Consider the following 12,940-nt stretch of genomic DNA (forward strand, 5'->3'; position numbering starts at 1 on the left):
AAAGTTCTCTGCACATGTTCATATTTAGCGGAACAAATAAATTTTAAAAGGAATAAACTCACGAGTCAAAACAAAAATAGTGAAATAGTTTGGGTCATGGTTGCAAAAGATTTTGAAGAGCATGAGTATCTTAGTGTAAAATATTCTTAGAAGTCCTAAAGAGAGAAATAGTCATAGAGGCTAGGAAAATAGGGTTGAAAAAACAAAACAATAACTGAAGGTTTAAAATTTTAGTAGCAAAGTAAAGGAATGACAAGAGAGGAAAAATGGGTGCTGACAGGTTGGCTGCTATAAACCAAAGTTGAGGAACATGTCTAGGATTCTTACTGCCTTTAATAAAATGTGCAAAGGGGCATTCCTAAATGAAGTATTATAGGCATACCGAGACATCCTGATATGATGAATGGAAGAAAAGAGGCTGGATTGGATGTGGATCAAAAAAATAAATGAACGTCAGGAAGTTCATAGGATAGTTGTATGCAGCAAACTCTGACACTGGAATCTGAGAGGAAGAGTTCTAGCACAGGCAGGTTCAAAGGCTGTCTTAAAAAATTACATAATGAGTTCAACCACAGGCTATGAGAAAACTGCTGAGACCATATGACCCTCACTCAAGTTCAAAATCCAAAGCTATTTGTAAACCAGTCTATAACTTGTGACCTAAAATAGTCATAGTTCTAAGCTGAGGACCAAATAACAAAAAGTTAGCCTTCTCTTCAATAACATAAGCACCCAAGGAAAAACGCTTTAACTACTTTGTCTATATGGGCTTAAAGTTAGAACCTTCTTATGTAATCTTGGCTTATTTGGGAATCTCTTGATCCTAAATTCTGTTTGTTTGGTTTTTTTTTAAGATTTTATTGATTCATCTGAAAGAAAGGTAGAGAGCAAGAGGTGGGGAGGAGCAGAGGGACAGGGAGAAGCAGAGTACTCCCTGCTGAGCAGGGAGCCAGATGCCAGGCTGGATCCCAAGACCTGGAGATCATGCCCTGAGCCGAAGGCAGATGTATAACTATCTGAGGCACCCAGAGCCACCTCAGTTTGGATGCACCCGTCAGTATGTGCTTGAGGTTGGGCTGACATGGCAGTTGCTTCTTCATTCAGCGCTGGTGTCACTGGAATTAATGAGTTTTATGTGTCCTTAGCTTCATTTCTCCATCCTCAGAAGCCTCTAGTTCTTACCCAAACCATGTTGAGGTTGAACCAGAAGACAGATTTGGATTTTTGTTACGGAATTCTACTGACTACCCACAATTTTTTAAAAAAGTGTTTCATAATCCTGACTTTCACAATTTCTACTCCTGGTTTTGTCCCTTGAAAAGGCTCTACTCTTGAGAAAGGGAGCAAGTGGGCTGGCTGTCAGAGGTATTTTCTCACTTTTTATGGGCACTGCCCACGGTACAGGTCTGATTAAAGAGCCAAAACGAAATACGCAGGTTGCTCTGAAGGTCAACTGATCCCTTAGTAACAGGGTGGTTCACGCCCTCCCTTCCATCACTTGGCTCTACCACCTCTTAAGACTGTCGAGCTCCAGATCTTTCTCGTATAATGACTACCCAGCTGCTCCTCAGAAGAACTTTCCAGTATGATTCATCTTGTTTGTATTAATTCATTTGGTTATCTCTCGTTCATTACCTTTGGATCCAAAAAAGTTACTAAAAGTATAAGGCAGGGTAATAACTTAAAATTATTTGCCAAGCAATTTGAAAGAGCACCAAAAGAACTGATAGAAAAAGGAGGATAAAAAGTCAGTTTACTGTTAGAAATGGCAAGGATTTCATTGCACACAGTTCTTTTTAGAAGAGGCTATAGTTTCCAAAATACTGCATAAGTTAACAGTAAGTCCAAACATCAGAAAATAGGATTTCTAGAACAAATGTTAGGCATATTTATTACTGATAATATAGAGTAGGCATTCAATAAAATACCATTTTTAAGACTAATTTTGCACATACATATAAACTAAGTATACTACACAGTTAAATATGTCTTTGTTAAGGTATGAGTTTTATGCTTGCTACTTTTTTATTTTCAAGGGCAAGAATCATCAGATGCCCATGAATATATTTCAATAATTTAAAAAAATTCACAAAGCAATGTTCTTTTAGTTAGGAGGAAAACACTCGACAGAGCTTTTCTAGGTTTACAGTTGGTGCACTGGACTCAACAGTTATTTTGTGTGACATTGCTCAATGGGGCATAGGACACTGTAATTATAGCTTAATCACAGTAAAACTCTGAACCTTTTTATTAGTGAGATTCTTTCAACAGTGAAGAGAACCTAGTGAAAGTGTGCCAAAGGAATTTCAGACTGTTGTATACTAAAACTTATGAGACTTGTAATAAGGTTTGTCTTTAAACATCATACACAAAATGTAGATGTGATCATTGACACATGTATGCACTGGCCTACAGCTTCCCTATATCCATACTTCTCTATGAGCTCCTCTGAAAAAAATGTTGGTAGGGGGACAATTATGTTTTTTATTAAATTGTGGTAAAATGTATATAACATAAAACTTGCCCTTCTAAGGACTGTTAAATATGCAGTTCAGTAGCATTAAGTACATTTACACCTCTGGGCAACCATCACCACCATCTATCCCCAGAATGTTTTCACCACCCCAAACAGAAACTCTGTACCCATTAAACATGAACTCCCATTCCCCAGGTGCCCCAAGCCATGGTAAAGCCTAGTCTACTGTCTGTCTCCATGAACTTGATGCTTTCACATACCCCATATAAGTGGAATTACAGAAAATTTGTCCTCTTGTGTCTGGCTTATTTCACTGACCATAGTATCTTTAAGGGTCATCCATGTTGTTGCACGTGTCAGAATTTCTTTTCATGGTTGAGTAATATTCCACACAAGTATACATCACATTTTGTTTATGCATTCATCCACTGATGGACACTTTGATCATTTCCACTTCTTGGCTATTGTGAATAATGCTTCTATAAACATTAGTGTACAAATATCCGTTCAAGTCCTTACTTTCAATCCTTTTGGGTAAATACCCAGAAGCGGAATTGCTGGATCACATGGTAATTATATGTTCAATTTTTTTTTAAGGAATCATCATCTATTTTCTGCAGTGGCTGCACCATTTTATATTTCCATCAGCAGGGCACAGGGTTCAAATTTCTCCACATCAAAATGATTATCTTTTAAGAATAAAAATATCATTTTTATTTTGTAATACAATTTCTGGTCTTACTTCAATTTTCTTTTTTTTTGTCCCTTGCTTTTATCACTGAAATCAAAACCACAGGATTTATGGTATAAGACAGTCTGATTAGAAACCCAAATTCCAAGAAGTCTACTGAAAGAGAAAGCAAAAGTTTAAAAAGCTAAGTCATAGAACAGTCATATGAATTGGGGTCAGAGGGCAGAGTCTCCTCCCTAAAATCTGAATGTCATGCTACATCCTTAGAATGTGATGGAAAATTTAACTTACAAGAAGCAGCAGAGAAGGAAGACAAAAGCAAGCTCTGATGATAGCAAACTGAAGGAAAGTTATTTACAAATAGCAAAAGAAGAGACAATGAAGTTTCGAGGTTCAGATGGAGGTAGAATAAAAGATAATCAGATCATGTGTACCTACATCTTCTGTAGCTTCCATTGGAGAGGTAATCAAGAATTTAGGATTATTTTTCTGACATTTTCTTCAGACTATTGTAAGAACAATGAATGATGATAATTTGTTTTAAAATATTATATGCATTTGTTTAGCTACAATTAAGAAATGTTTAAAGGATTAGAATTAAGTAAAATATTCAATGTTTGAAATAGGCCAAAATTAGAATCATCATTTTAGAATGAGGAATTAATCATCTAACAAAAAAATGATAGGATTCATAAAGTAATTTGTTTAATTAACATATAAAAACATAATATCTTAGGTTCACTATACTATGCCTGTCATGACACTTCATAAAATACTAAGACATTCAAACTCCAACGTTCCTAAATTTGTCAATATCATAATATTAAAAAGAATATTTTACAGGTATATTTAGCAATTTCATATGAAAATATATTCTCTTAAAGCATAATAATAATTTCTGCTTTACAAAATACAGTAATACAAATTTAGGGAAAAAACTGGCCTTTTTATGATAAAACCAAACTTCTTTTTAAAGAGAAAGATAGTTTAGTTGAATTTCATCAAAACCAATTCAGAATACAATTTTAGAATTACCACCTGGATATGAAGAAATAATGTGACCATCTTTCATAGTCATTTTTAAATTATTCACACAGGATTTTGATTAGTTTAGCTACTACATGCACATTGAGACTATTTCCAAGTAGACGATAACGCTGTTTCACTGTTATCTTCTCAGGAAATCCTAGAAAAGAGAGATAATAATTCACAATACAATCATTTAAAATATTAACTTCCAAAGATAAAAGGATGATGTATCTTTTTGTAAGAACACAGTGGTCATTCACGTAAATAAGTCCCTAAAATCTCCATGAAATTCAACTAACAAGTGAGAATTTGAAGCCAAAAATATAAGGTTACATTGCCTACACAATGTGATATTATCATGTCACATAACATATTATACTCAGTGTACACATAAGTATACCATAATACCCATGAAACTCATCAAAATCTGTATTTTAAAGCACGTCAGGAAAAGTAGTGGCTACCATTATTTCACAGTTGTTTTCCTTTACTTAATAACAGCTTTATGGGGGTGCCTGGGTGGCTCATTTGGTTAAGCCACTGCCTTCAGCTCAGGTCCTGATCCCAGAATTCCAGGATCGAGTCCCGCATCGGGCTCCCAGCTCCACAGGGAGTCTGTTTCTCCCTCTGACCTTCTCCCCTCTCATGCTCTCTCTCTCTCTCTCTCTTAAATAAATAAATAAAATGTTAAAAAAAATTAATAGTTTTATGGACATAAAATTCACCCTTTTAAAATGTAAAATTCAGTGGTTTTTAGAATAGTCAGAGTTTTGCATACATCCCCACTATTTAATTCTAGAACATTTTTATTACCTCAAAAAGAAAGCTGGCCCACAGCTAACATCATACTCGAAAGTAAAAAGCTAAAAAATTTCCTCCAAGATCAGGAACAAGACAGGGATGCTCACTCTTGCCACTTTTACTCAACATAGTATTGGAAGTCATAGTATTGGAAGCCAGAGCAATTAGGCAAAGAAAGAGATAACAGGCATCCAAAATGGAAAGGGAAAAGCAAAACTGTCACAATTTGCTGATGACATGATATTATATCTATAAAAACCCAAAGACTCCACCAAAAAGAGCTGTCAGAACTAATAAATAAAATCAGTGAAGTTTCAGGATACAAAATTAATATACAAAGATCTCTTGTGTTTCTATATACTGATAACAAACTACCAGAAAGAGAAATTAACAATCCCATTTACAATTCCATCAGAAAGAATAAAATACCTAAAAATAAATTTAATTAAGGACGTAAAAGATCTGTACACATAAAAAAGATTGTAAGAAACAGATGAAAGAAATGAAAGAAGACACAAATGGAAAGATAGTATGTGCTCATGGACTGGAGGGAGTATTAGTAAAATGTCCACTATCCAAAGTCTACATATTCAAGGCAATACCTATCATCATTCCAATGGCATTTTTCACAGAAGTGGAATACACAATCTTAAATTCATACAGAATTACAAAGGAATCTAAATAGCAAAGCCATCTTGTGAAAGAATAAAGCTGAAAACTCTGCTCTGATACACAAAAATTAACTCAAAATGGATTAAAGACTAGAATGTAAGACCTGAAACCATCAACTCCTAAAAGAAAACACAGGCAGTAAAATAAGCTCCTTGACATTTTGGCAACAATTTTTTGGATCTGACAAAGGAAAGGCAAAAAAAGTAAAAATAAATAAGTGGAACTACAACAAATTAAAAAGCGTTCGCACAACAAAGCAGAGAAAATCATCAACAAAAGGAAAACGCAATCTACTGAATGGGAGAAAATATTTGCAAATCATACACCTAATAGTTAATATGCAAAATATACTGAGGGAAGGTATATTGGTACAGCCACTATGGAAAACAGTATGAAGTTTCCCCAACAAATTTAAAATAGAACTACCATATGATCTAGTAATTTTACTTCTGGGTATTTATAGGGTAAAAATGAAAACACTAATTTTAAAAGATATATGCACCCCATGTCCACTGCAGCATTATTTATAATATCCAAGATATGAAAACAACCTACACACACACAGGAATACTATTCAGTCACAAAAAAAGAATGAAATCTGGCCATTTCCAACAATACAGATGGACCTTGAGGGCACTATGCTATATGAAGTCAATCAAAGAAAAAAGGACAAATACTCTATGATCTCACTTATATGTGGAATCTAAGAAACAAAGCAACATGGTGTACCAATACTCCCTCCTCTTTATAACTAAACAGTATTCTATTGCATGGATATAACACATTTATCCATTTATTCACTGATAGACACTGGGTTGTTTCTACTTTTTGATTATGAATAATGCTGTTATAAATATTGTATACATTTTTGCGTGGACATGTTTTCAGCTCTCTTGGATATATATTCCTGGGGGTGAAAATGCTGACTCATGCAGTAACTCCATGTCTAACATCTGAGGAACTCCCAAACTGTTCTCCAAAGTAGCTGCACCGTTTTATATTCCCACCAGCAGTGTATAAGGGATGTGATTTCTCCACATCTTTGTCAACACTGTTATTGCTTGTCTTTTTGTGAAATGGTATCTTCTTGTGGTTTTGATTTACATTTCCCTAATAACTAATGATGCAGACATCTTTTCATGTGCTTACTGGTCATTTGTCCATCTTCTTTGGAAAATACCTATTCAAATCCTTCACCCAATTTTAATTGAATTATTTTTCTTTTTATTGTTGAGTTGTGAGAGTTGTTTTTTTTTTAAGATTTTATTTATTTATTTGACAGAGAGACAAGCAGGCAGAGTGGCAAAGGGAGAGGAAGAAGCAGACGCCCCACTGAGCAGGAAGCCCGATGTGGGGCTCGATCCCAGAACTCTGGGATCATGACCTGAGCCGAAGGCAGTCACTTAACCTACTAAGCCACCCAGGTGCCCCGAGAGTTCTTTATATATTCTGGATACAAGTCTCTCACAGTTGTTTTTTATATTCTGTTTCCACATATGTGCTTTCTCATATTGGACTTCCATTTGTTATATTCTTTTTTAAAATAAATTGGCCCACAGATACAAAATTTGCTAGAACAAAGCCTTGCAAATAGCAACATAAAAGACTGTCCATGAAATATACACTATATTGTTAGTTACAATTTTCTTATTCAGTATCCTTTGGCATAGCAATTAAATAAAGGAAAAGCAATTTATATAATAAAATGAAAGAAATAATTTAAAAGTATTAAGAAAATGAAATTATATATTTTGTGCAGACCAGAAGGAAGAATTATGATAAAGTTGCTTCATCAACACTTGACATTATAGTTATTGCAGTAAAATAAGTGATTACATAATAAAATTATATTTGCAATTAAACAATATCATAAAACTGCTATTATAAAGATAACATGTCTTAGGTAAGCACATTAGTCATCTAAAAAAATTATTTCATTCAACTTAGCCAGAGACACAAATAGATCACAGCCTTAGAATATTCCAGGGATGACCTTTTGTAATATTAAGATTATATCACAGGGTAAGAAAGGTTTAAATGCAAACAAGTCAGATTTATAAAAATTATATACGTGTGAGGGGTGTATTTTATATACAGGTATAACTTTTTTAAATTAAAAGGTGACTTTTTAAAAACTGGGACATTAAAAATAAAAATAATCTTCAAAAACAAAGAAACATAGCATTAACAAGGTCAAGATAGCAGCTTTCATTCTGTAAGTGTAGGTTAGTGGCCTCTTCCAAAGCTTGCTATCTCACGAATGCATGCCACTAGCCATAAAAAGAACCAGCACAAAATGTGTAAAAGGATCAATGCAAATCCATCATTGACCACAGACAAACAACTCAAACAATGCCCGTTCCAGATTCAGAGTCAATCATGTTGGAAGCACACATGAAGGACAGTCTGTCACAGTGCTGCTCAGTGGTGACATCAATCAAGCCTGATTATACAAATATATCACATATTTTAAAAGAAGGTTAAGCAATTAAAAAGCCTTTCTTTTATGTATTATACATATACTTTCAGAGAGCTGTGAAAAACCTAATTTACCTACGTAAAATTTTTAAAAGATGAAAAAAAACTGTGAAGTAAAGGCTATAAAAGCAAATAAATGTCCATCATTCTAAAAATAAAAGCTGACATTTAAATTTTATAATGTGTTACAGATAGCATGTAAACATTTTATATATGTTAACTCACTTAACGGTCATGACAACCCTATGAAGTTGGTTCTGTGATTACCCCCATTCTACAGAGGTGTAAACTAAAGCGGAGAGATTAAGGTGCTGCTAGGATTCAAACTCAGTCAGTTTGACTCTAGGGTCCATGCGAAGTGTCAGTATTTCTGCAGTGATTACCACTGCTTAAAGATATATGCGCTCAAAACACAGGAATTAATTATTAGATAGTAAATCACTTCATTCTTTAAGTGCTATGGAAAGTACCTTTTATTGTTTATCTTTAAAAAAGAAAGAAAAAAAAACAGTAAGCAAAAAGGCAGACTGGGAATAAAATTCCTGAGTCCAATTCCCAGCTCTTTATTTGTTTTATGATGTTCTCACTCATTTTGTGACATAGACTAAGACAAGGAAAGTTTGTGTTTTTCTTAAATAACACTCCCCAGGATATTTGTGACTGAATGAGATCACCAAGAAAAAGGCAGAGAGTTACAAAATAAACCTGGTTGCTGTGACTACACTCCGAGAACCAAATACCAAGAGGACAAATTATACAGTCAGTTTACCCCCCATGTACAGAAGGATGTGTTCCAAAACTTCATCTGTAAATCCATTATTTAGAATTTAAAACATGCTCTATTTAACCCATTATCTACTTCAAAAATAGTACTGTATTAATATTGTTTAACAATACTGGATTTAGAAAAGTTTGGCTTTTCTGCATTCAAACCCCCAGAGTTATTTTTGATAACTCTCTTCCTCTTTGTGCAGTCCTGAAAGCATGTTAGAGAAGTTTGTCTTTCCTCAGTCACCACGAGCCATGTACTGGCCACACACCCACCCCAGCCTATAAAACTGATGGCATCAGTACCGTGGAGAGCACAGGCACCAGGAAGGAGAGATCAGGGATGGAGAGATCCGGGATGGGGCAGGCACTCGACAAGGCCAGGGCCATGTGCCCAATCTCCTAAAGGCAACAACGCCTGGATTTCCTGGACTGCAAAGGAGTTAGGACTGCGTCTTTCTCACTCTGCTACTGTATCTTCCTTTCTGTTATTGAGACTGCCTGCTTCAGGCTCTGCAATCATTTTGTCCATTCTGGCATCTGTGCTCCTGAGTCACCCTTTCTTGCCATTAGGAACACTCCTTCCCAGACTCCGTCTCTTTTCCCCACTCATAGGGAGGACAAAAGGTGCATAACTGGTAGCATGTGTCTCTGAAGAGCATAAATACAAATATACTTACCACCAAAAAAATAAATTAATTCCTCAACAACCTTTTAATTTCTTCATAAAAAGGACAATTCTGGCATTCTTTCACAAGATCTAGTGTGGGGTTATTAGAACACGACTTCTGGAATCAAGAAAATAAAGCCAGAGACGGACATGCTATTAACAACCATCTGTGGGGAGAGGTGAGAAAAGTTGCAGTTTTGGCTCTCCTTTCCCAAAACCACTCGGGGACCAGGACTGGAGTAAAGGGAGAGAGCATAGAGGCTGAAGGGAATGGACTTTGGCAGATTAAGAACAAAAGCAGAAAGAAGAGGGAAGGAAAATGTCAAAAATGGCATGATCAGGAAAGGAAGGTCCCTTACATCCATCTGTCTGGGCAAGGGTTTATTCATAAAATACACCTATGAGTCCCTACTGAACTCTTAGCACCTTTAATAAACAAAAGCTTGGGTCTGCGTGTATCCCACATACCGAACTCTGAAGGAAATCCAAGGAGATTTGCTATTTCTTTAGGAGTGAAATACCGAAGTTTAAGCATTAACAATTTTGTTATCTTTTCTTCTTGTGGCAAATTGGTAAGGGATTTGTAGATATCCTCAATCTGTAAGAAAACAGCCAAGATAACTGATAAAGTAGAGTGCAAGTAGATTTGTGAAGATAAGATCATCTCTTATAAGAAGACTCAAAAAGGATGAACACACAGCAGAATGTCTCTTGCAATGAATTCTATAACTGGCTCATCAATGGCAATATAAACTTCGAAAATGAAATGTCTGAAAAGGAAAAGCTTAATGTTGAACAAATCAGGAAACTTTCAGTTTACCTGTCATTTTTGATCCCTCAAAAATTAAATCATAAGAAAAAAACAATGGCAATATGACATAAAAGAAATACACTGAAAGACATGAAAAAGAAACCTGATCAACAAATGAAATCAACTTCACAATGCTAACAAGTAGATCATTAAAATGTTTACTGTTTATGATCAATTTCATCAAACTATTTTCTTAAAATGATGAAATACCTTTGGTAAAAATAAATTCCCACATCCATTTGCCTCTAATAGGATTTTTACCAAGGGTAAATTTTACAAATGGTAAGAGTTTAATTCAGTATAAAAGAAGATAACATGATTTCTCTTCAAAATTATTCAAAAGTATGAAATATTTTTGTAGCATATCAAGCTTATTTTCAATTATTTTACAATTGAAGTATTAATAAAGAGTCTTGCTAAGATGTAGATTTCTTTCCCTAAAAGGTAGTTTTATAGTGTGTGATCCAAGGGAATATTAAGATATTAGTGCATAATTTTAGAGAACATTAACTCTTGTATGCTGCATCTCAATTTACTCATTTCAGAGTAAAAAGAATACCAAAGGTGAAAATAAGAAAAGAGAAAGTGAAACATAAAATATTTTTTGTACAGAAAGTAACCTAGCAACAACAAATAAAAAGAGATTTACTGTAAAGAATTATAGAGATTATTAATATATAAGTAATATGTATATTCATTCCCAATTAAACATGTAAAATTATTTTAATATTCCCAAATTTTAAGTATTAAATAGGTTTATTTAAAATAATTTTCAAATATTTTAGTTCTAAAGCATATACAATACCTCCACATCCTCTGTGGTCTGTAACACAGATCCTGTCCCTTCTATGTAGCTTCCATAACTGAAAGATTAACACGTGTATTATGCAGCATCTAATGTATTAGTTAATGTCAAATTTCTTAAATATTTCTTGAATGAATTAACCAATCTACATAGTTATATCCTTCTAAAATAGTATGAAACACATAAATATGCTCTGTAAGTAAAAAATTCCTGGGTGGAAGACATAAGATCACTCTATTTAAACTTCTAGACACTAGAGTTGGCATAGTGTTTTGAGTTGTGTAAAAACCACTTTGAATTATGCATTATTAATTATCATTTCTCTGTATTGCCAATTTCTTAATGTTCATCACTAGAAAGCATGCACTTGTTAAGACTATATCCAAATGCTATTCAATACTGGCATCCCTGCCACATTAAACCAAATGTTAAGTAGGTGAAAATAAATTGCTACTATTTTTTATAATGCCTGAACCATCACTTCTCCTCATGAACTGAGAAGCCCACTCTCCAGTGCCATGACAAACACAGGCCCCCTGAACATGTGTCTGCCTCCTACCGTGATGCAGTGTTTTCACTCTTCTTCATACAACCAAGAAACTATTGTATAAAAAACTGTATTAAAAGTTTAAAAAGCTAGCAAGATATTAGTAATATTTCTTCCCCTAGGATCACTGCCAAGCTAGCTGTTCAACATATTATCATAAATTTTTTCCCAAATGGATCAATTTAAAATACAAAGGCACACCACGGTGTTTTCTCATCATGTTTTCTCATATGCATGGGTGTGTATGTGTATATGCCAGTTTATATTATCTACACTAAAATAGACTTTTATAGTAAGGCTTCCTTTATACCATCTTTATAATTACAAACGAATTTCAAGGTTGTTTTTTATTACCAAACTGATAAGTCTTGTCTTCTTATCATCCTTGGAAACAGACAACAGCTGAGTAAAGCCTTTTAAGGCAATGCAAAGCAATAAACCAGTTGCCCTGGAAGTACAAGGGCAGAACATGATAAAATCAGAATAAATCTGGTATGCTTGTATTGGGACATAGCATGCATGAAAGCTAACTAGTGAGTGAAAAGAGAAAGTTTGAAGTTTCAAATCATACAATTACTCATCAAATGAGGTTGAGTGACATTAACAAAGCGGAGCTAGGGATCTTTTATAAAATTTTCTGGAAAGGCCTTACTTTCCCCTTCTTTGTAGGTTTGTAAAAAATTGATGAAAAACATATTAACATTCAAAAAATAACCCAAAGGTAGCCAATAAAAGGCATTATGATATACCATGAGAATGGAAAAGTTCTTTATGTATTCATATGTTATAATATCCAGTTTATATTGTGTATGAAAAAAGTACAGTATATTACCATTTACTTAAAAAAAGGGGGGTAAAATATACATGTGTATTTAAATACACCCTCACACACCATACCTTTGGAAGATTAGACAGTAAACTGAAATCTCTGGTGGCATGTAAGAAGGAAAATTGAATGAGCAAGAGATAGGGAAAGGAGCCTCACAATCTTTGTGCCTTTGAATTTTGAACCATAAAAATATATTAATTATTTTTTTAAAAACTGAATAAAATTTAAATATGCTTTAATATGCACCAGATGATTTAACTTTATTTCTAGATATTAAAATTTAATTTCTTCTTATATATTGATCATGAGAGTGGACATAAATTTTTGAAGTGTGATGTGCCATGAAAAGAAAGGTGCTAAAAA

General features: G+C 34.2%; 1 protein-coding gene across 2 annotated transcripts in view; it reads right to left on the minus strand.

The window, feature by feature from the left end:
* Nucleotides 1-1,736: 1,736 nt before the first annotated feature.
* Nucleotides 1,737-12,940, minus strand: part of TRDMT1 (tRNA aspartic acid methyltransferase 1) — a 56,027-nt gene continuing 44,823 nt past the window's right edge. Inside the window, exons 9-11 of one of the 2 annotated variants that reach the window (XM_080810514.1) lie at nucleotides 11,202-11,259; nucleotides 10,054-10,183; nucleotides 1,737-4,353 (exon numbers count right to left, since the gene is read on the minus strand). In XM_080810514.1, coding sequence (XP_080666640.1) covers nucleotides 4,253-4,353; nucleotides 10,054-10,183; nucleotides 11,202-11,259 — 289 coding nt within the window. In that variant the 3' untranslated portion in view covers nucleotides 1,737-4,252. The remainder of the gene's footprint in view (nucleotides 4,354-10,053; nucleotides 10,184-11,201; nucleotides 11,260-12,940) is intronic. The other variant, XM_080810515.1, reaches the window with a different exon arrangement.

Source organism: Martes martes (genome assembly GCF_963455335.1).
Source record: "Martes martes genome assembly, chromosome: 8".
NCBI classification, from domain to species: domain Eukaryota; kingdom Metazoa; phylum Chordata; class Mammalia; order Carnivora; family Mustelidae; genus Martes; species Martes martes.